Source organism: Aptenodytes patagonicus, chromosome 1 (assembly GCF_965638725.1).
Source record: "Aptenodytes patagonicus chromosome 1, bAptPat1.pri.cur, whole genome shotgun sequence".
Lineage (NCBI taxonomy): Eukaryota > Metazoa > Chordata > Aves > Sphenisciformes > Spheniscidae > Aptenodytes > Aptenodytes patagonicus.
Window position 1 is genome coordinate 85,356,738 of NC_134949.1, and position 24,266 is coordinate 85,381,003.

Consider the following 24,266-nt stretch of genomic DNA (forward strand, 5'->3'; position numbering starts at 1 on the left):
TTCTAGGACACCTGTACTGACCTGTTCTTTGCTTATGTTTTCTTCAGGATGGAGAAGAAGGTGAATACTCACTCACAGCCTACGTTGTGGCAGCATTGCTGGAGGCTGGACACTCTGCTGCGGTAGGTATTTGATGCTGTTATGCTCTATTAGTCCAGACAGCCATTTGTCAAACAGTGCACAAGTCATAGTCCTCACATCTGTATTCTTTAACAATGTGGTAAATACTGACTGTAGGACAGTCGGGTCAGCTGAGGAAATCTGTTTCCAGAACGCTGCAGTTGCCATAAATATTTGATGAGTGTTACAAATCAGTTATGTATCCAGTTCCTATGGATTAATTTGAAAAATCCCCGAGGAATCCAGTTGTGTTAAACAATGTTAAACAATGCAGAGTGGGCAAATTTGGAATTTTCTCTGTATTTGCCCAGTCCGAAGTCCAACCTATCCAAATCTTCAGTCCTACAATGCACTCTCTCTGTGCATTTAGATCCAAGCTGTGTTTCTGTTTCCCTATGTCATTGTTAATAATGGAAGGAAACAATGGGCTGCTGGTTGGAATACTTGCTAGGCACAGGGGAATGAGAGCTGAGTTCTGTTCTCTGTAATACACTTCCTGCATATCCTTGAGACCCTGGTTTTTGCTGATTTTTTGTTCTTTGTAAAATGGGGAAGACGAGAATTCTTCCCACTCTGGCAAATATGTTCTAGGCATGCTGAGTTTTGCATGTCCCTCAGATACTGCGGTATGGGGCATCATTTAAGTACCAGCAGGATAAAACATTGTGCAGAATCAAATAGTTCTTCAGCAACATTAATTTAGTTCCCAATATCTTCATAAGAAGCTCCAAAACCTGGTGCCACATCTATAAGTGAAGCTGCATAGGCAGGACATGGTTAGTAGTGTGCTGGTGATGTCTGAGCTGAAGTAGAGCTCACAGAGATAGGCTAAAAGGACTGAAGAGTTCTCTTGATAGCTATAGTTAGCAAATGAGTAATAACAGCCATCTGAGAGAGCCTGCTTCATCATGAGGTCTCAACATACTTTACGTAGTTCTGTAAAAATGATCCATGTTTTAGAGCTAAAGCAACCAAGGGACAAAGGATGACCTGCATAAGGTCATCTCACAAGTCAGTCACAAGCGCTCTGTTAGTCTGGCCATGCTGCCTCTAAATAAATGCAGAAAGAAGGCAGCGCCACCGAAAGGGCATTTTTCACAGGATACACACTGTAGGCCCTTACACATGCCATGGATCATGTAACTTTTTAGCATGAAGGGTCAGTGATGTCAGCTTAAGCAGTGATGGAAGTATTTAAAGAGAAGCTGAGACACAAATCCAAGTACCTGACAACCCTACTATGTTTTGCATTACTAGCATCCTGTCGTTCAGAGTGGCATGAGCTGTTTGGAGACTGCATTTGGCAATGGGGTCCACAACCTGTATAACCAGGCCCTCTTTGCCTATGCTTACGGCTTAGCTGACAACAAGAAAAGATGGCAATTCTTCCTTGAGAAGCTGGACCAGAAAGCTACCAGAGATGGTAAGTGCAGTATGGCCATGATACAGGCAATACAGCTAATGGAATGGCCTGTGATACGATGTAAGCTATTCTGATGTACAGTTTTCTTATTCATGCTGCTCCCTTCCCATTTCATGCCTGCTATGCTACTGAATTTATCTCTATGAACTGCTCTGTCTGTCTCTTTTGGCTTCACAAAAGATTGAGCTCTGGCCTGATTTTCTTAGAATTATGAAATAGTGTAGGTGGGGAGAGACTCCTGGAAGTCTCAGTCCAAGGTAGTGGAAGATTGTACCTAGTTTCCCCATTACCCTCCTCTACTACACATTGAACAAACCCAGTTCCCTTGACTATGTCATGTGCTCCAGTCCGCGGCTGCCTTAGCATCCTTCTGCTGCACTGCCTTCATTTCAACCCCTTTGACTTTTACAGCCCCCCTCTATTAATTCCCTTTCCATCCCTTCCTGTTTTCTTTTCCACCCTGGAACTAAAACTTATCCAGTTTAGGACACTGATGGCTGAAAAAACTTTTGGGTAAAGGCAGAGAGGGAATTGTATACCTATCTCCCATGCGATACTGTAGTGAATTAACAGTCAAGTAATTTTTCCATGCTTTTTACACCCTACTTTTCTGTTTTCAGGTGGTTCAGTTCATTGGCAGAGAGAAAATAAGCCACCAGCAGAACATTTTCCTGTGTTCTATTCCCGTGCCCCTTCTGCTGAGATTGAAATGACCAGCTATGTGCTCCTGGCTTTGCTCAACAAAACCAAACTCACTCCAGAAGACTTATCTTACATTTCTCGCATTGTGCGCTGGCTTGTCAAACAACAGAACCCATATGGCGGTTTCTCCTCCAGCCAGGTAACAACTGGGTGTGGTAAAAAGAAAGCTTCTGGGAGTAGTCCAGCCTGCAAGCTAGATCTCGATAGTATGACATATCTTCCTGACTGCATATTCGTTTGAATAATATTTGATGAATGGTGCTCGCATAAGTCTCCTTGTCAAGGCACTTCATGCTCTTCATAGGCAGCTTCATACACATTTTAGTTTTAGAAAATGGGAATTTACCTGAGTTTCAAGTTAGCAGTAGACAGCAGTCACTGTTGACACAGCATTATCCCAGGTTTCCTGGGATAATTCAAATCTATTGCCCCAGAACTTGTATCTTGTCTCCTTAGCTCTTTGCAAAGTCCCCCTCCATTTATGAGCACTGACAAAGCACCAGGGAAATAGGAGCTGTGCCAATCTCATGCGCCATCTTACAGCTGGGTATCTATCTAATTAGGGATCACGTTGTTCTTTTCAGGACACTGTTGTTGCTCTTCAAGCTTTAGCCCAGTATGGATACCTCACCTTCTCTAAAACAAGTCTTAACACAGTCAAAGTCAACTTCATGGATTCCCCCAGTAAGACTTTCCAGGTGAATGACAAGAACCGCTTCTTACTGCAGCAGGCTTCCTTACCCACTATTCCAGGGAATTACAGCGTGGAAGTGAATGGCACTGGCTGTGTCTATCTGCAGGTAAGCAAGCTGGAAACTCAGCACCACCCCCCTGAGAACTAAGAAGGGGTCCCCTATACCTCATTCCCCTCCATACCTCATGCCAAAGCCACAAAAGCCTGTAAGTCTGTGACCATCTCACACTTCCTATCTCTTTTAGACCACTCTGAGATACAACATCCATTTGCCAAAAAAAGTTGCAGGATTTTCTCTGTCCGTACAGCCGGCCAATGCATCCTGCACAAGCAACTTCCCACCAAAGTTTGACCTTGTCCTCTCCGCCAGGTAACTTCTTCTTATTGACCTACCCCCTCGCATTCACGGTTTGGTAAAGTATCCAAGGAAGGATTTGAGTAGAGGCAGCTAACTGCTACTGTGCAGCTGCAGGAAGTCAAACAGGATCATTTGGACCTGAAAATGTCATTCACTGGTCTCCTGTCCATTTGCAGACCAGACTAACGGAACTTTTCTCATTTTAGTTACACAGGAAACCGCAAAGTCTCCAACATGGCTATTATTGACGTGAAGATGCTCTCAGGTTTTGTTCCTGTAAGATCTTCCCTGAAAAAGGTAAAGAATGGTAGCAAAGTGAATGGTAAACCCTGAAAACATAGGAAGTGGATAAAAATAGTGTCTGATTAGCAAATTGGAGCCCTATGGGAATTCTGCAAAGTCCCTGGGCGTAGCCTTCTGTCACATACTCTGTGTCTCAGACTTGTAGCTGTTCATCTGTTGAAGACAAATCTGTTAGGAGTTTCCAAACCCAGTAGCTCAACAGAGGTGAGACTGCTGCAGCTTCATATCCCCAGGTCCAGCCAACAGCAAGGCTAAGTGTGTATTCCCAATAGGCAGACATGCACACTATACATATATATACATAAATACATATATACATGGCTGGCCACACAGATCAACAGAGACAGGAAAGACAGCACTTACACAAACACAGGTAACACAAATGGCCTTATCCTGTTCCCCTTTCTGGCTGATCAAACTGAAAGCTCATTTGTGGAAAAGTTAAATAAATAAATATATATATGTGTACAGACGCACATATATACATGCAAATACACGATGTGGATCCCTCTGGTAGCTGACCTCAGACATTCAGTCTGCCCAGTAACTGCCCCTGGATCCTTGTTCTAACCAGTCACTGGCACATGGACATATCCGCCCTCGAGGCCACAGCCCCACTCCAGTGGCTGGAACTGAGCCCCCCAGCACCCACACATGTGCATGGTGGGTACCTCCAGTAACCAGCCGTAGACATGCAGTCTCTGCAGCAGCTGGGCTTGGATCCCCTGGTCTCCCAGTTGCCCCACGCAGATACATACACACACACAAACACACACAAATGAGTCTGCTAGCTGGTCCAGCCCAACGGCCTGACCAGTATCTGCCCCCAAGACCTTATGGTCTTTCCACTAACAGGCTCGGACCTCCTGGTCCCTCCTGTAGCCAACTCAGATCCTCTGGTATCTTCAATATTTGGCCCAGACTTATGCCTGCTTCAGTAGGTGGTTGCCAAGCCACTTAACTTACTCACCAGCTAGTCCAGCTTTATATTCACAGGCGACCACCCACTGACACACACACCCACACACAACAGGCCTGAAGTCTGGTCTCTCAAGATGCTGGCACCCTAGACACATGGTCCCTGAGGTCCATGGTCCCCTCTTCAGTGGCTTGCACTCCATACACACACATGCACACAGAAAAGGGAGCCCCTCACCCAGGAAAATAATCAGGAACAGAGTTTAATAAGAAGAGAGGAGAGACTGCGGTGACCAGGTGCAGGGCATGGCCAGACAAGTGTACTGACCACCAACCTGTTTACGTGCGACCGGCCCCTTTTATCCCATTTTCCCACACTTTTATCCCATTTTCCCATGCTTTTTCCTCCCAGTCGGACTTTATGCCTCTCCTTGTTACTTCTGGTTCTTCCCCTAAACTTCCTGTGAGTCCCAGCATCCCATAGTCAGCCCCGTGCCCCTGTAGGCAGCATTCCTCTTAAGTCAGTAAGGTGATCCAGGGATACTCTGCTGTTGACTCACCTGGTGGGTCCCACTCCCCTACAATGGGGCTTGTCACTGCCCTGTGGCAGCCCTGGGGGGAGCCGGGTCAGGGTGCTCCAGTGGCCCTGCTCAGGTTACTGGGGTTTCCCTGCCTGCCATTGTTCCTCTGTGCTCCTTTGTGTTTGTGTGGCTGAGCCTTTAATCACAACCTAACAGAATCTATGTAAGAAATACTTCTGCCATAGGCAAATTGATCGAATGGGCATTTTGCAATGTTATCCCTTTGACATGGTTATCCCTTCCTCTACAGCACAGTTTAACAAAGAAAAAGTGGGTATTGCTCTTCTTTTATTATCCAGAAATTTGGTCACAGTGATGACAATTCTGGGGAGAGCATTGATAAGCACTTCATTTCAGTTCCTAGTGCAATTTAGGTTCTGCAACAGATGCATTATCTTCAAGCCATGAGCCTTAATCTCCAAGTAGATAAAAAGGATGCAATTTGTTGTAGAGTCTACTCATAGCTAGGTGCATTTATAACCATTCAGCATTTAGGTCTGAATTTCTTTTTTGACTAGAACTGTATGAAATTCATAACTTTTCTTTAGAAGATTTTTCCAGTGAGATGTTACACTGCTTGGCATCCTACTCCTCTTTATATGTACTTTATAAATACTTTATGTACTTATATGTATTTTATATGTACTCTTCTTATATGTATGGGAAAAAATAACTGTTTTTTAACATTTGGAATATTTTATTTTTGTGTATTTTTATGGCAAAATAATTTTGCTCATGTGCTTTTCTAAAACTTTTTTAAACTTTTGGTTTTTAAAATGTACAACACACTAGAAAGTGAGCCAGCTTGAGCTGCAGAAATGGTCGTGTAATTGTGAATTCTCATTGAAATAAGAGCACTCTTAATGAGAAAAGTCACATACAGCAAAGCTGACTAGTAGAACTATTTTTCATTGTGACTGGTTTGCACTCATCATGTTATGAAAATACTCAACTGGCATTTCTTATTTTGGCCACGAGATGTCAGGGTGGCACAACAGGAGCATGGCAGCCACTTTAAACCTACTTTGCTATCGAATAGTTATTTGTAAGTCTCTTTGGCAAGTCTCCTATGTTAACATTGCTATCATTTGCCTTATTTAAAGTTTCAGTACCAGGATTCTGTTGTGGATCACGTAGACATCAAGAACAACCACATCCTCTTCTACCTTCAGAAAGTAAGTTTGGGAGGTTTCTTTTTGGTTTTATTAAATTGGAAGTTTAAAACAGATAAAAGAATAATCTCATTAATAGCAGATTAGCAATACATGCCTTAAAGACATGAAGGGACTTCACTCAGTCCAACATCAAACATACATACACAGTAGTTGTAGTCTACAGTGAAGAGATACGTATTTATTACTTTTCGTGAAGAATGCTGTATGATTAAATAGCATTTCACAAGTTGCATTCCATATCACAAAAGTTTCCAGTCTACATAATATTCTTCAGCCTCTGATGTTTCTCATCAGTTGATCTGAGAGTGTTTTACAGGGAGTCAGTGTCAACCTCTCCCTTTTAGAGAGATTTCTCTATGAAAAGAATAGCCCTCCCACATCAATGACATTAATAAAGGGAATGAGAGAGGAGAAAGATGAAAATCAAAACTCAGGGGACCTTAAAATACCAAGAAGGGAAGGAGAGAGGAAGCAAAAATAAATAGTAATAATATCTGCCTCTCTGTCCTGGTTTCAGCCACAACACTCTCAAACACTAGTTTTTATTAGTTGGTCTCCAAGGATCTGATAAGGAAGATTGGAGTCAGTATTCTGAATTCACAGAGAAGCTGAGATGTTGAGATGTGAAGTTTACCCAGCAGGGCACCAGTGATGCAGAAAGTCCTCCAGAGCCCCTGTCCATGGCTCCATACCTATAAAGAGGTCAGCAAGACAAAAACAAGGACAAAGGGAGAAGAGAGCAGGGGCACAGTCCCAGGCACGCAGGAGAAAGCTTGAAGCTGAGGAAGATGAACAAGGAGGAAAGTTTGGGACATTTGGCTGCAAGAGTGTGGAAGGAGGAACAGAACCACAGGGGAGGATGGGGATCTTGAGTTCAATGTGATTAAAGAGAGAAAAGTGGGGAGAAGATTCATAGGGATGCTGAAGGTGATTTTAGCTGGGAAAAGCCAAGGAAAGAAACTAACAGCAACTTCCAGTGAGAGGATGAATGCTGATGTGCTGAAAGCCCCAGAAACCAGGGAATGGTTGGGGTAATTGGCAATGGAAATATGAAGAGGAAGAAAGAAAAAAAGCACACAATTTTAGCAAGAAAACATATTTAGCAACAGCTTTTAATCAGTTATCTGATTTGACATCGAGTTTACAATCTGGAGAGAATTGTAGAATGGCACTTTGTCACCCAGTCTGACCCAGAAATACGTCTGTTCAACCTTAGCCTCAGGGGTAGGTATGAAAAGAAAAAGTCTGATGCATTTTCTTGTTTGCCATTTCCAGGTGTCCCAGAAGGAAATCAGCTTCTCCTTTAGTGTGGAGCAAAGCCTGCCTGTCTCAGATATCAAACCAGTGCCAGTATATATGTATGATTACTATGAAACAGGTAGGTGACCTCAGTAGGCTGAAGCAAAACCTGTAAAATCAAAGTATTGATCTCAGCATTTACAAGGTGCCAACAGTGGATTTTCCCTTGCTCTCTCTGTGCAAGTTTCTCTTCACTTTTCTGCATTTGCTGCCTTTGTTTCTCAGGAGAGGCAAATGGAGAGCGAGCTAGCAATTCTGCTGCTTTTGATTACAAGACTGCAAACGGTTTGCAGAAGCATAGACAGTTTCTGCAACCCCCCCCCCCCCCATCTTTTCACTTCTTGCTTCATTTCAACATAAAGCAGATTAGAAAGTTATACGTCAGGAGTTGCTTTCTTACAAACTACATACAGGAAGAAGTGTGGTGGCACTTTCTTTCTACAGTTTGAACACAATGATTAAAATCAATAACTCAAAGGCAGCAGTGTTCCTGACTTCCCTGGTCTGGCTTATCTCGTATTTTTGCTTTATATTGCCATAGTAGGCTGCAGTCAGAGAACTGTTCCTTAGTGGAATTTAGATACTTAAGTAGGAATGACAGTCCCACTGAACCCAACAGGAGTTTAAGCACCTAACTAGAAAATTAAGTGCCTGACCACCTTTCTCTATCTGGCCTCAAGGAACTAAAATTGCATCACCATTACCCAGTTGTGGAATTGATGTTACCAAAACTGTGGCTCAGGTTCCCCCATGCTTTTCTCAAGCTTGGCAGAACCTTTGGGAACTGCATCCTAGCAGATGAGCAGCAGTATCCAGAGAATTGACCCTGGAGTGCCTGTTCTGCCGCCTGATCCACATCCTGCGTGGTCACAGCAATGATGTGTCCTGACAAACATGGCCAGAGGAGTGCATTGGGCTCTGACTGTGCACCCCTGCAACTGGGTGCCTTCACAACTGGAAGACTACCACAATATCTATCAAATGTTTTCTGGTTCATAATGTGTTAATCACAAGTGCATGTGGACTGAGGTCAGAATGATTTCTCACTCTCATGCAACTGTCATCTTCCTTTCTTCTTTCCAGATGAATATGCCCTTGCAGAATACAACACACCCTGCTCCCCGCCTTCCAACTGAAATCAGATATGCACCAGAAGAGGTAATGGTTCAGAAGGTATCAGGCAAGAATTTGTAGAGGAAGACGAGGATAAGAGACTTGGTTGTTTCTGGGAGGGCAATGAAAAACATGTAGAAGAATGAGGAATAAGCAAATCCCAAATCTCAGTAGATCAGAATGATCCATTCTGGCCCACACTTCAAAAGAGTTTGGGGTCAGTGTGGATCAGAAACTCCAGATAAAGTGCTTTTCCTAACAAGGGAGATACTGTGCAATTGTTAACCCTGATGTTGTAGTTTAACCCAGCAGGCAGCTAAACACCACACAGCCACTCGCTCGCTCCCCCCCGCAGTGGGATGGGGGAGAGAACCAGGAAAAAAAAGAGTAAAATTCATGGGTTGAGATAAAGACAGTTTAATAGGACAGAAAAGGAAGGGAAAATAATAATAATAATAATAATAATAATAATAATAATAATAATAATAATAATAATAGTAATAGTAATAATAATAATTACAGAATATACAAAGTAAGTGATGCACAATGCAATTGCTCACCACCTGCCGATCGATGCCCAGCCAGCTCCTGAGCAGCAGTCACTGCCCCCCAGCCAACTCCCCCCCAGCTTATATACTAAGCATGACGCCATATGGTGTGGAACATCCCTTTGGCCAGTTTGGGTCAGCTGTCCTGGCTGTGCCCCCTCCCAGCTTCTTGCTGGCAGGGCATGGGAAGCTGAAAAGTCCTTGACCAGTGTAAGCACTACACAGCAACAACTAAAACATCCGTGTGTTATCAACATTATTCTCCTACTAAATCAAAACCACAGCACTGTACCAGCTACTAGGAAGAAAATTAACTCTATCCTAGCTGAAACCAGGACACCTGACCATCCATCTTTTTGGAAACTCATGACATATATTCCAGTGGGAGCTTTGTATAAAGGTAAACTTCTGAAACATGTATTCTTGGTCACAGATTCCTCTTAAGAAATCCAAGATTAGGAGAATAATCTGCTGCTGCTGCTTCTGTGGATTTTAATTTTTTTGGACTTTCCATTTATCCTGAAGGAAGATCCTGAAGAAATTACTATGATCCTCACTTTTTTCAGTGACTGAACTGAATCATTTGCAGATTTCAGAATTCTAGTCACAGGAAGACAACTTTTATGCAGTTTTTGCCTCTATTTAGAAAGAAATTTTTTCTTCAGATTAACATCTCATGTTTTACTGCTCTTTGTAATAAAACCTTCTGATTGGCAATGCTATTTGTCCCAGTCTCCACTCCTTGTTGTATCTAGAACTGGGTGCTGTAAGGTATTTCATAAGCTAAAAAATTCCTACCTTGGACAGGTCAATCAATGACAATGACATCCTGACATCAGTGACGTCCTGTGGCACAGACAGGATCAGGGCCCTGGCCTATGTGATGGAAGCTTTCTACCCAAAGCCTCATGGTGGGAGAAACTAGAGAGCTGTAACACAGAAACTGTTTGAAAAGGGGTTAGGGAGGAATGGTGGATCTAACTGAGGCCTTGGAGGGAGAAAAATGAGAAGATTTGGAGGGAGTGAAAAATGAAGAGAGCCACAAGGAGCTTATGATGGGGTGGCAAAGTACAAGAAATTTCCTGTCGTGCTTTCTGCATTTAGTGAACAGGTACAGCAGACAGCCACACACTGTGGCTACTGTCCCTCACAGTCTGCAGTGACCTGACATGACCTTTGTCCTGACCAGTTCACACTGGTGGAAGGACACAGAAACCAACCACATATCCATAACAATCTGAGCAGACATCTACCGATTGAATCATATCACTGTGCTGCTCTTTCTTCAGTCGAGGTGTTAGACATAGTCCTAGATACAGTCTTCAAAGAGTCTAGCTTATTTATCATGAAAATGGGCTTCCCAAAGCGGATTTTGATTCCTACAAACACTTTACTCAGCAGCAGTGTGCCTGCTGTGAGGCAGACCGCACAATAGCACAGGAGGTGGTAGGAGAGGAGCAGCCCTTTGTACACCCCGAGAGCACTGTTCAGTAGGGTGTCAGGCTTACCCAGAGATGGCTCAAGTGAAACTAATCCTACTGCACTGAGCAGTGCAGGAACCTTTGTGCCAAGGAGCAGCCATGACAGAGACCCACAAGCTCAATGTAATCCCAGAAAGATTCAAAAGAAATATGGAAGCTGTAGAAGCACATAAATGTTGGTTTGGAAGGGACCTGTGGAGGATATCAACAGAAACCTCCTGTTACAAGCAGAACCACCCAGTAGAAACCTGCAACTCAAAGCAGGAGACAGTTGCAAAGGAAGAATCTCAGCTGTCTTCCCAGGACCTTGGCACTGGCCTGAGGGATCCAAGCGCTGTAAGATGAAGTACAACTGTGAGCAGTGTATCAAGATGCATGACTCAGGCAACAGAAGACGTCCAGACCTGCAGGCAGACCTGTCCATCAGGTCTGCATTGCACTTACTGCTGTAGTTCCAAACAATTTACTAAATGTTAGTTCTCCTTGCAGCTATAAAAGGCAGTCATCCAGGAGATTTCCTAAGGAAAGACCCAAGGGGTGGGAGATAAAGAAATGAAGGACATTTTACATGAAAGCTGTAAAAATATAACCTATCATCCCAAAAACAACTTCCTTTCTTCTTCATGTCTTTCACCAACTTTAACATACTTTTTTAAAAGAATTGTAAAGTGATTTACACCAGGTATTTCCACTGAGATAAGATCCCAGAACCTAAAGCCTAAAGGTCAGCAAAGGCTTACTGACATCATCTTTCTTGCTGCATCCAGGACAATAATGTGCCACTTGACCTTGACCAACAAAAGTGCAATGCTAGGGACTCTCTATGCTGGACTTCCAGCCACATTGTGTGAAGCAATATTTTTCTGCAGGGGGTTTTCTCCTCTGAGTCACACATTAACATATGCATATGTACACATACCTGCAGACAAGAAGCCCACTCATCAATCTGTTACTCCCAGTACAGGTATTGGCTTGTTGCTCAGTTTTCTGCAAGTTCAGACATGCAGTAGGGTTCCTGTGCTCCAATATGAGTTGGGTTATTACAGCTGTTCTTGGTTTAGTCAAATACAATACCCTTCATTATAAACCTTGCCACCTCTGTGAGTGAAGGGATTGTGGGGATGCAAAAACTGTCACTGATCTTGTCTTGGACAGTCCTTGTGAACCAACGTCTGCTCAGGCACCTTCATGGATAAAAGCCAAAGGCAGAAGGCTGCAACTTCATAGAGAAGCGAAGCTTTTTCTAAAGAAGCTACTGATGGGGCCTCAGTCCTCTGGGACCCCAAATCACATTGCAGTTAAGCCAGCCTAACAGGTAGGTATTGCTGAACAGCATAGTCTTGGTCCTGCTCACCTTTTTCTGCCTTTGCTCCCATCCATGCTCTCCTGACCCTTAGAGTGGCGCTCAACTTGACCCCACAGAGAGCAGGTCAGAGATAGGGACCCAACTCAAAACTGACAAAGTCTAGGAGGAAAAAATATGTTTCTTCCTTCTACCTGCTTGAACAGGCTTACCGCGGGGCCAGAGAAGCAGTAGGAAGCAGGCAGGAAAAAATGCACTGTCCCTTTCAGCAAGGCATGGACGCAGCTCAGCTACATCAGAGAGCCGTGCTGCAAATCTTGGGAGCTTTTGCAGAAAGCTGAGCAGACAATGTGTCAGCACTCCACCTCCTACCCCTACTTACCTTCTTAGAGCACAGCTCTGCCTCTGTGTGTGCTCAGTGGCTCTTGCTTAGGGTCACAACTGTGGTCTCCAGTTTGACTTCTTGTAACAAGTCTTGGGTCTCTCCCTCTCTCCATCCAAAAGCCCAGCAACAGGATAAGTCTTCCTTTCCATTGCTATAATTTGCCTGCTTGTGTTTATGGACCTAAAGACAATGTCCTGACCCAACTTAACAAAGCCAGAGAGCTGTGGTCTCTGACTGCTCAGATCACAAAGGTGGTAATGGGAGTATGTCTTACCTAACCTGTGATGGTCTTGGTTCCTGAATACCAGGTACTATCTAGAATGAGACATAGTCTGAACTGTGTCATTTCTAGTCATATGAAAGTTCCTCCTTTTCTTCTCCTTGGAAATCCATTTCTATTTCCTCACATGTCCTATGAAGTTGTAGTTGTATGCAATCTGAGCTGTGCTCTGAAGACATGAAGCTCGTAAAAATAACCCAGTCTACCAAACAATTAAACATCTCTCCCCACAAGGTCCCAGTATCTTCTGGGTCTCAAATTTCAGCCATTTCCACAATCTTCTCCGTGAAGATGGTTTCATACACTGAAGCCAAAGAATAGCTCTGGGTATGTCCTAGCTGTCTCTGCTTAGTCATGCATCAACAGATGCAGACAAATCCAAATCCTTTGGCCCAAATCTGGGTGGGGAAGACATGGACCAGCTGAAATCTGGAGGTTGACTGCCTATTTAGACATGTCCATCGTCTGCTTCACCACCAGCTACTCTGACTCTTGCGTCAAGTCACCCACAGTCTCGGATCTTCTGTCCAAAAAGACAGGGGATTTCACAAATTATTTCTATCATCACAAACACCCTTACCACTGGATAGCTAGCCCGGTGGAGGCACAAGCACATATAACAACCCCCAGATATCTCTTCCTGGGTGCCTTTTGTGTGCATTTGGAGAAGGCCTGAGATAGGGGAAGGGGTTCTGCAGATCAGCTAGCAGGAGGGTGTTCAGCTTGAGAGTGGCACTGGGGTCAAGGCAAAAAAGCAGACTTCAGCAATTCAGCAACACCAGGACCTAGGAAACCTTGGGAAGCAGATGGACAGTTGCTCTAAACAGCTGAGGAACTGGGCATAGGACCCTAAGGCTCTTTGTGAATTTAGATCCTGGCTGATGTGAGCTAAAGTGCCTTAACACCCTCGAGAACCTGACCCCATGCTCTGACATCTCTCTCAGTTTTCTAAATACACCACCCAGCATTTGAAAGCATCAGGCACGTAGTAGCTTTTCATGTGGTAGCACTGTGCATGCAGGCGAGCCTGAAGGGGCACTTTGATGCATAAAACAACATTTATGAGCACGTCATGCCATCAATATTTTTGGGTAGTCTCCTTAGGATGGACAGAAATATGGGAACAGAGCTCTCTGCTTTCCTTGGGTTGAATTTAAGCTTTGCTTTATTGAGGGACAGGAGTAGTTTCTTCCCTGACAATTCTGGTGGAATTCCATGCAGTGCGATTGATGAGAGTTTCTACCTTTTGAAAAAAGAATGACATTCTGAGAAAAGGATGTCATGAGGTGGGTGGTTTTCACCTCTTCCAGTTCTGCTCAAAACCCAGAGGTCCCATCCTCAGCATTTCTGTTCCCATCGGAAGCACGCCCTGAGCACAATGCTTAACCCAAAAAGTCACACTGAAAGCAATGTTTCCGTGTTTGCGTGAGACCTGTGGGTGACTTTTGCTACAGATGGACACGCGCTGAGGAATCAGCTATGATTCTGAAGATGTTAAGGTGCCAAGCTGCTTTTCAGTAACCCCAAACTCCCCCTTGCTCTCCCATCCCTGCCAGCAGAAAAGATTGTGTGAGCTTCAAGAGCGGTCAGTCAGGCTAGTTCAATCCACCTTCTTCAGCTGTGTATGCTCAGCCTGCTGTTAAACAAAAGCCTTTGTTTAATGCCATTCCAGTGAATGGCCAACTGCAAGCCTGGTCAGATGGAAACTGATATGAAATGCAGATTCTTTCAAAAGCACAGCATTTAAATTTTGCTACAAATTTCCAAAGCACTAGGCTGAGAGGGAGTGGCTGGGACAATGCCAGCAGTATCTAGCAAAATCTGCATTTCATAGCCTTCTTTTACCTCTATAACTCTTTTACATCCAGCACAACTAGTGACCCAAATTTTTTCTCATGGAGCTTGCATCATTCCAAGTTGCTGATGCAGGAACTCAGGAGTTTGCTTAACCTCAGTGCAAGTCAGACAAGTTGAACCATGTCCCACACTCACTGCATTGAGATTTTAGTTTTGTTTGCCGGAGGTAAAAATAGAGCTTTGAGGCTGTTTGGTCTGGGTTCACTGTGTCGTAGCTGTACATATTTCTCTAACTCATGCAGTAAATTTGAGAAATTTGGCTACTTCTATGTTATGCTGTTTCACGTTCTTCCCCCTTACATGTTGCTACCTAAGAAATTTTACTTAGAATTGATTTATGAGCTCCATAAGAAAGTCTTGATTTTTAAATGATGCAAAAAATTAGATGTTGCACAGCAGACTACAGCAGAAACCTATCATGTGTGGTAACAAGCATGACACCTTGCTATTGTTCAGTCAGTTGTGCACTACAATTTCTTTCCTTTTGTGTTTCATCTCTTCTCCACACAGCTGAGCCACCCAACCCTTAGCATTGCCTTACCAAAGGGGAACTCCTTCCTGTGGAAAGAACTGATGAAAATCTTAATTGAAGCGGTGAAGTAAAGAATAAACAAAAGATGCAGAACAGATAGAGAAGAAATCTCTAGAAAAGCCACATGAACCTGAGAGATCAATTTGGGAGTGCAGGTGGGTTCTCACTCTTGATGGTTCAGACAAGTCAGTAGAAGCCATGTTAGTGTTGTCCTTTTCCACAAGCAGACAATGCAGCTTTTGGGTCCTATCTCAGCCAGTGAATAAAAAGGCTCGTTTCCACATTTGTTGCAGTCTGTGTCCTGCAAAGACACCTGTGAAGACCTTTTTTCCACCTAAAGCGCCGGGAAGATGCAGTAATCCTCACCGCTCTTTGAAATACAATAAATACATGAAAACCTGAGCCAAAGGATTTTCTTGTTAAAATTCCAGATGAAAAGATGTAACAATTGACAGGAACTTCAGATACTGAGTTTTTAGGATCACGTGACTCAATCAGACAAAATGGTAAGGGTCGCCTCCCATCTCCAAAAATGCCAAATATTTTCTTATTAGGTGCTAAATACAACATCTTTACGCTCAGTTCTTCAGTTTGAACACAGGCACTAGTCTTCTGTGTATGTATATTTCCCTATAAAAACAAGTCCTTGAAATGGTCTGCCTGTTTAAAAGCCTGAATGATAGTCTGATCCTTTTAGCAGCAACATCTGGTTGCCAGGTAAGACTTCAAGAAAGGCCTCCAACTCAGTGACCAGAAGCATGAAACCTTCAGCACCTTGTGGAAGCTCTTGATCAGTGCTGGAGGCTCTGCTGAACTCATGGTCAATAGATTTGCCCTGCTCAATAGCCTGTCCCAGAGCAAACGTATGCAGCATTACTTGCTCTGTTTCACTCTTCTTGATTTCTGCAACTTGTCTCCAACAATTAAGTTGCAGTTTTTCTTTCCTTTAACCTTTATTGCTCGCTGTAGTCATCTATCATGACTTTTTTCATTGTTGTCTCATGATTTTTTTCATTCTTGTTGACACTTGGTTTGGTTGAATGTGAATGCTTGGAGGGGATTCAGTGACTTAGCATTGTTCGAGTTACGCTCCTACTGTTTTTACCTCAAACAAACAGCGATGACATGGACTAGCACGATCTGAGACGTGATCCTGTAAACAGTGGGAATAGTGAAACCATACATGCCCCTAGCTTTCATGTTTATATAGCCCAGGAAGACTAGGTGAAACTTAGGAAGAAGACATAGAGCACTGAAACTAAATAAAATGATCTGGGGTAGATTCTTGCTTGTTTCTTGGATGTACGTGACTCTCACCTTTGATTATCAGAAGAGGCCAGCCCCTACATAAAATGATGGAATGAATTGCCAAAGGTATTCAGAAAAATTTCAACCGTTTCAACCATTTCAGTAACAAGCTGGTCACTCTGTTCTGACATTAGGTGCATTTCTGAAAACATGCTTCATGATTTGTAGTCAGTCTTGGACACAAGTTATGACTAGCAGGCTTGCTAAATAATTCTTTTCAAACTAATTCCAGACTTTTTCTGATGTGATGGGGTTACCCGGACCTTTTCTGTCTCTTCCAGGAATATAAAGGCCTGCCAGTGTCAGTGGATGGCTCACAAAATAGCTTAAAGAACTATAAGCTTGTTGGTATATACTGCAAGAAAAAAGAATGACTGAAAGCCAGAGCAAAGGGGAGCCAGAAGAATCAAGAAGCCAGCAAAGTGCCCAAGAAGCCGGCAAAGTGTTATGTTGAGGCCAAGGCCCTGCATGCTACAAGCTATAAAGAGAGCATATATGGGGGATCCTACAGTGCCTAGCTGCTCCTGCATTTTATTTTTGTCAGATAAAGCAAGAAGATTCACCATGACCTTACTTTTTTACCCTCACTGTATCTTTAATGAAGCAAAGTTAGAGCATTTGGAACTCAGAGCAGTTCCTGGGGTACAGCCGCCGATGCAGCCGGAGTGCAAATCACACAGACTCTGTATATTCAGCACAGCTCCAGGAAGCCGCCTTTCATGGGCTTCAGTGTTGCTGTGCCCATCCATTTCTAGAGTCTGGATCCTACCAAAGCCAGTGTGCATCTTGCTTTCCACCTCCCTGGGTTTTGGCAGGATTCGGAATCTGCTTAGCCCCTACGCAGGACTGGTAGGACCCATGGCTCTGCTGTCACAGCCCAACATGCCATTAAGTTTTGTTCCCAACTGACACGCTCTGTCTTAAAAAGAAGTCAGCTGAGTCATGTTTTCTTAGTCTGATTGCTATAGTTAGAAAGATGCTCAAGAAGCTTAAAACTGCCACGAATCAATCTTCCCTTTAACTTTCAGTGTGAGAAAAGGTCACCCATCTGCTTCCACTTCTTCCAGCAGTTCCTATGGTATCCATCTGCTGCAGCCCATGGGAACGTGACAGGAGAGTCTCTGGAGGCTTTCCTCAGAGGTGTGAACAGCCAGGACTCTGCCGCTGCTTTGCAAAATAGCAAAATGCTTGTGCTCCCCTCTGGCTAGCAACTAGGGGTGACATTAGATATGGATGTGACACTCCAGTAACTCCCTCATCTCCTCCCAGTGTTCTCCAGCAGACAGTTTTGCCTAGTACTGGTCGTTTATGAGGCAGCAGCCTTAAAAAACACCTAGTTCTTTAAAAGGGAAAACTATGCAACGAGGACTTTCTCTGACTCCCTGTTTGCCTGAGGACAGCTTGTTTGCCCTGAGTCGACTGGGAAGCCTCAACTGTTTAGAAAGATAATAGAAAATAATAAAGAATGACAGCTCTTCATCAAGGACACATCCTCCAGCTTGTTCTGTACAGTGCTCAGTAGTTCAATATACAGCTGCAGAATATATTATCACTGGAGACGAAGCAGAAATAGCCTTTATATGTGGGGAATGAATCCAAAAAACTTTTCAGGCATAAGGTCAGGGGTTGAAGGCACAAACAGGCTCTCCCTGGGGGGCATCCTTAAAGTAGTGCAATTAATATACTGGGTAACACAAGAGTATTGTTGTGCTGCCAAGTAGATAATAATAACAGATAAAGGGAGAGAAAGCTGCAGGCTCTGAATAGCATTTGCATGCCTCCCATAATGTGTCTGGAACAAGTTCAATTTCTGGTATGTCATGGTGGAAAGAAAAAGCCTTTGCAACAACAAAAAAATGGATTTAGAAGTTAGATGTTGGTCAATGGCAAAAAGCTCAAAGTGATGCCCTCGTACTCACAAAGGGACTGTAGCCTCCAACATTTGGTGTTATCAGCCAGTTGTGAGAGACTCCTAAGTCTATGCTCTTTTTCACATTCGAGCCCTAGCAATATCATGCCTACACAGAAGACAGACTTGAAAGAAATGAGAAGAGGTAGCACCTGCTCTGAAAGATGTAAGTCTTATTTCTCAGATTCATCTTCTATGAACTCTCGGTTCTGAAAACATTATTTTACAACCTTGAAGTGACTACACTAAGATCCACACTTCCCTTCTCAGAGCAGCTGGAACAGCCATACAGCATTTCCCCCAAAAATGAGAAATGAAGTGGAAAGCCTGGCAAAGTGGTGTTTCATTTGGCCCAGGCCCATATCACAAAACTGCATTCATGTAGCCACTTCCAAAGAAGCATGTAAAGACATTACTCCTCCGGAGTTCCCTTCTCACAGAGAGCCCAGCCTGCTGTTCAGAGAGACGGTTCAGATCTGTTATGTTAATAGTGCCTGCAACTCCACAAAAGGACTTGAGGGGTACAATTATGTCAGTAAAGCCCTTGTAGGCTGTGGTCTGATGCCTGAGATCCCAAGGGGAAGGAAAACTCCTGGATGACCCCCTCTCAAATCACTCCAGAGAAGAAGGGCAATCAGCCACTGTAAACTAGTAGAGGGAAGGAGAGGAAAATAAGAGGCACTAAGGGAGTCTCAAACACTTATAAATCTGTTGTTACAATGTATTTGTGAGACTTTTCTGCAGAATGAAATTAAAAAGCAGGCTTTCCACAAAGCAGAGAAAAGCCATTGCAATATGAAAGCCTCAAACAGCTACTTCTTTCTACATGTGACTGGCACAAGTTGTCACCCGAACTTAAAGCAAATGCTTCTACCTACAGAGTGCAGAATTACAGCTCAGAAGAGAGGAGAATTGTGCGTAGCTGTGAAATAGAAACAAAGGGTTAGGATTTTCCTCAGAGGCTGTAAGGTCAGTTAATGGGTTTGGCAGTATTCAGCATGCTAGAGATGGCTGTTTTAGTCTCAAGTACCTTTGTGGTAGCCAGAAGAGCAAATACATGGCAACATCATGTGCAGCTTGTGTCAGCTTTTGGTAGACAAGATGATTTCTCAGTACCAGCCATGAGCTGATTGCTAGCATGGGAGGTTTAGGGAGGGAGCATGCAGCCGGCCTAGTTGTCTCACCAGAGGAGAGGGCTTAACTAGCTATATTTTTGGAATTACATGTCAAATGTTCCCCTCTTGATACCTCTTGTTAAGTATTTTCTTTTCCCCCTCTAATAAAACTTCATTTACGTTTGCAGGTATGAAGAATGAACTTACTAAGTACAAGAGAGTTTTTGTGGGGCTTGTTCAGGTGTTTTTTCAGTGACCTCTTTACATTTGAACCCAACCCTTGCTGCTGCCTATGAAGACCAAGCCAAAAGGAGGGTTGAATAACCCTTGGTCCTGTCTATACAAGGACAGTAAAACAGCAAAGCACTCCCAAAAGAAGTGCAGACTAACTTGATAGCCTAACTGTACCACTGCATTTATAGCTTAGCCCGAGCTCTGCCAGGTAAACTGTATACAACTAGGAAAGGTAATTTCATTAGTATACCAGTATCCACTCCCAGGCTTATGCAGATACAGTGACAGTAGTCAGATTCCAGCTTCACTCACCTTTGACTGGCGCATTTGCCGCCAAAATTGCACAGCAAAGACAGTCTTAATACTTTAGCTCACACAGAGCTATTCCTGCTCAGACCTCAGCCTCTTCACATAGGAGGATAAAGGTCTCAGTTTTGAAAATAGGTTCTGGATGACCCACCCATCCACACTCACGAGTCACTGGTGTAACAGAATCCTTGCAATTGGCTGACCTTTGCATACCATCTTTTACACTACTGCCTTCCTCAGGAGTGAAAACATGATAGACCACTGAAATAAATTGCAGCCCTCCCCCCCCCCCCGCCCCCACTTTTGTTGAAAGATATTCCATCACTCATCAAAATCACTGCAAGCTGTGACTATTCCTCTAGGGATACACTTATTTTCTTTAACGAGCTCACCATCCTCTTAGCTTGCAGAGCTGCCGGAGAACTTTGCCAGGGCCCACATGTCCTAGAACAATGAAAGAAATCTTGCATGCTTGACTGGAGACCCTATTGACCAAGCAAGACTTTACCTGTAGTTACCATGTTTCAGCATTGTTCCCCAACCACCTGGGCCAAACCAAGCATTTCGACCTTTACCATGCCTAAACAAATTGTTACAATCTAATCTGCTTAAAGAAGGTTTTATAGGAAGCAGTCATAGTCAAAGTCACAGATCGCCTCAGCGCCTTTCAATTAATTTTTGTAGCTGTAATGACTGAGTTTCTTTGTGTTGATCCTCCTTTGAATGCAGCAATTAACCCATTTACAAGAAACGTGTCAGTGTCTACACCACAAAGATATGGCTACAGCTCTTGCAGACATATCCAAGTTGGCCTCAGACTGCCAGCTGGGGTGTTGCTAGCAAGGCAATCATGGAACTCCTCAAATGGGCTTTGCCAGAGGTCATGCCACTACCTACTGCAGTGCTCAGCTAGCTAGTTCAAAGTTGCTCTGCTAGGCTGTGCAAACTCCCGCAGAATTACCACTCTCCTCTCCTCCACTGCTCCAGTCAAGCACAAAGAATGGTTGGATGAAGACAATAAACTGCAAGAGTAAAAGGAGTACCATAATGAAATAAAATGTGAGCAGCTACAAATACTGCAAAAAGAGGAGAAAACATGGAGCTCCAGAGACTACTGGAATTTTCCTCGAGACATTTTATAACTCTCACAGGAAAGAAATAGGGCTCTTTGCAATAATAGTGAGTGAAATTTGAGGTCAGGTTATTCCTTGACACAGAAATCACTGTGACCAGTTCTCTATGAAGAAAATTTTGCAGTTGAGTAGTATTACTATAGTCTATCATATTAAGACAGCTTTTATTCATAAAGATAAGCTTTTATGGATAGAACATATCCAGTGCCTCAAATAAACCAAACCACAACCATAAAGGCACAATTTTTACAGTCTAACTATGCCTGCAGCAGGGCTGTTTAAGTGGCAGAAAGCTATCTATACCCAAATGGTGGGTGGTTTCTTCACAAAGTTAACTAAATCTATCAGCTTATTCTACTGTTGCCAAGGCTCCCTCTCATTGCTTTCCATCTGCAAACACACAGATCTAGCTGAGTGTGGTGCTACTACTAAACAAGACTAGCTGAAGTCTGAAGTTATGGCTTAGGTGACATTCAAAGTTAGGCTGGAAAACAACTCATTTTGAGTTAAGAATGCAAGATAATCCATCTGTATAGATATTTCTCCAACATTACGTCACAGTTCCTCATATATGCCCAGAAAGATCAACGAGTTCTTCCAAAAATCTCCTGGGAAGGAATCATGGTGTTGTTACAAAGCACAGCAGCTTTGAGACCTATCTCCAAGAAATCTCAATGACAGCAGACTAAGGAGAGCATCTTACATGCCTTCTGTGTGAGAATGTGTGGGGAGGAGGTTTAGGTTAGCTTAGGTGCCAGTCATCTGGTTTAGCTCTTCTATGAGGAAAGAACAGAATCCCAAATACAGTCTCTTGACCTGGTGATGAAGTAGCGTCTCTAATTTCCCTATAAAGCAATCTCCACAAGCTTCTTGCACATATACAGCTGAGGTAAATGACATGGGTAGGATCTGAAGAGCAAGGAGATGCAGTCACAAAAAAAAAAAAACAAACCAGAAAAGCCAAATGTCGATGGTTTTGTAAATATCTGTCCTGAAAACAACCCTTTTCTTGTATCAAGTGGAATGTTGTTTGATTTTCCTGTGAAAGACAAATGATTATATGTTATAGCCAAGAAGATGGGCTGACCTCTAGTTTCCTTCATTGCAATAAGGTGTAGTGACTTTTTTTCATCCAGGGTATTTCTTTGACTGCAAACATATTAGTCCAATAACTTCTCTGTTCCAGATAATTGCATTTCTTGTTTGCTCATTTCATTACTAGATGCACCTTCTCCATTCTGGTTAGTGGAGAGTTTAAACTAGTGCAGTGAGTTATTTGGATATAGGATGCATGGACCATTTTTGTCCTGCATTTTGTTACCGTTCAGAAGGCATATATGCACAGAAGACATTGTGACTAGTGCAGTTCTTGGAGATACGAGTGCGGACTTCCTAACCAAAGCCACAATCCAATCTATATTTGGGCCAAAAAAACCTGCTCATTATAACAGTAAACATTAAACTTTCAAAAGTAGCCTCAGAAAACTTCTCACTGCATAAGGATGTGGAATATGATGATTATCAAATTAGCTTGTTTGGGATGAATACTTTATTACGTTGCAATAAATTCATAACTACCTGAGAAAGCCAGGAAGAGCAAGAACATGCAATACTCATCATCTACTTTTTTTCCAATGTCAACTCAAGTTCAAGCCTTCGTCAGTGAATTTCAGTTCCTGACAGCTCCTGGTGTGGGTATCCCATTGCAGAGAAAATCAAGCCTGATCCCTAGTGAAGCTCCTGAACTGTAGAAGCTGGTAGAGAACCTTTTTAATAGAAATGACAGGGAGCTGGGCTTTCAGAGCAGAACATCAGACTGTTGTCTGTGGTCTAAGCAGCATGCTACAGAGAGACCTCTGGGGGACCACCTGTTGCTGCTGACCTGTTCCAGTTTCATATGGTTTGATACTTCTGTGAAAATTTGAAGACCTAAGTGAAGAAAGTTTCAAAGCTGCCCTATGTGGCAGGTGCTACCATTCCCTGCATTACACACTAGCAAGAAACAAGAAGAGACAGTCGCACAACCGATCAGGAGAGTAAAGAAAAGCATGCTCCCATGCAGGTACTCTGCCTTTCAAGCCATATCTCTCTGGCTTCAGCTCTTCAAAATTTAACCATGTTGATAACATACAATGATGGGTTGACCCCAGCCAGCAGCCAAGCACCTACCCTACCTTTCGCTCACTGCCCTTTTCCAGAATATGGGGGAATAGTAGAAAGGCAAAAAGACTCATGGGTTGAGATGAAGACAGTTTAATAAGGAAAGCAAAAGGTGCATGTGAAAGAGAAGCAAAAAGAGGAATTTATTCACTACTTCCCATTGGCAGGCAGATGTTCAGCCACTTACTGAGAAGCAGGGCCTCAGTATGTGTAGCAGTTGCTTCGGAAGACAAACGCTGTAACCATGAATGTCCCCCCTCCTCCTCCTTTCCCCACCTTTTATTGCTGAGCATGACATCATATGGTATGGGATATCCCTTTGGTCAGTTTGGGTCAGCTGTCTCAGCTATGTCCCCTCCCAATCTCTTGCCCACCCCCAGCCTACTGGCTTTTGGATGGGAGGCTGGGGAGAGAGAAAGCTTTGACACTGTACAAGCACTGTTCAGCAATAGCCAGAACACTGGTGTGTTATGAACACTGTTCTAGCCACAAATGCAAAGCACAGCATATACAGGCTACTCTGAAGAAAGTTGACTTTGTAACTTCATCCCAGCCAGACCCAGTATCAATATGAATGGAAAAAATTAATTACAGTTATCAAACCACTGCTTTCCAGCTTTGGTTTTCTTCTGGGGAGCAGAACAGAGTGCTTTATTTTCTCTTGAGAGCACAAGAGAACAAAAGAAGGAGGTAATCCTTCTTTATCCTAAAATAAGGTATTTGACTGAAAGCAGATTTTTTTCTCCCTAAAAAAAACCCAATTATCTTCCACACAGGTGTAAAAACTGTAAACCTGGGACACTAACAAATTTATATGGACCTATTGACTGGCTAATTTCAAGCTGAAATGAATCGAACTTCAACACCACTGCAAAGTGCTCAATGGCCGAGGTAGAAATAATTAAGACTTTTAGATCTCTTTCCGTCTCTGGCTTCTCTATTATTCCATCTTATCAGTATTCAAAATATCCATGAAGCAAGAGAAAAGAGAGGCCAATACATTATTTTAACCAAAATCAGGTGTCA

General features: G+C 43.3%; 1 protein-coding gene and 1 long non-coding RNA gene across 2 annotated transcripts in view; one reads left to right on the forward strand and one right to left on the reverse strand.

Moving 5' to 3' along the window:
* LOC143163783 (ovostatin-like) overlaps nt 1-9,956 on the forward strand; it is a 32,927-nt gene extending 22,971 nt beyond the window's left edge. The window contains exons 27-36 of the mRNA XM_076345652.1: nt 48-122; nt 1,378-1,543; nt 2,164-2,384; nt 2,830-3,045; nt 3,185-3,309; nt 3,504-3,594; nt 6,203-6,274; nt 7,550-7,652; nt 8,657-8,731; nt 9,668-9,956. Coding sequence (XP_076201767.1) covers nt 48-122; nt 1,378-1,543; nt 2,164-2,384; nt 2,830-3,045; nt 3,185-3,309; nt 3,504-3,594; nt 6,203-6,274; nt 7,550-7,652; nt 8,657-8,709 — 1,122 coding nt within the window. The 3' untranslated portion in view covers nt 8,710-8,731; nt 9,668-9,956. The remainder of the gene's footprint in view (nt 1-47; nt 123-1,377; nt 1,544-2,163; nt 2,385-2,829; nt 3,046-3,184; nt 3,310-3,503; nt 3,595-6,202; nt 6,275-7,549; nt 7,653-8,656; nt 8,732-9,667) is intronic.
* The window catches only part of LOC143163804 (uncharacterized), an 84,844-nt gene that overhangs the window by 20,018 nt on the left and 40,560 nt on the right, over nt 1-24,266 (reverse strand). The window lies entirely within an intron of this gene.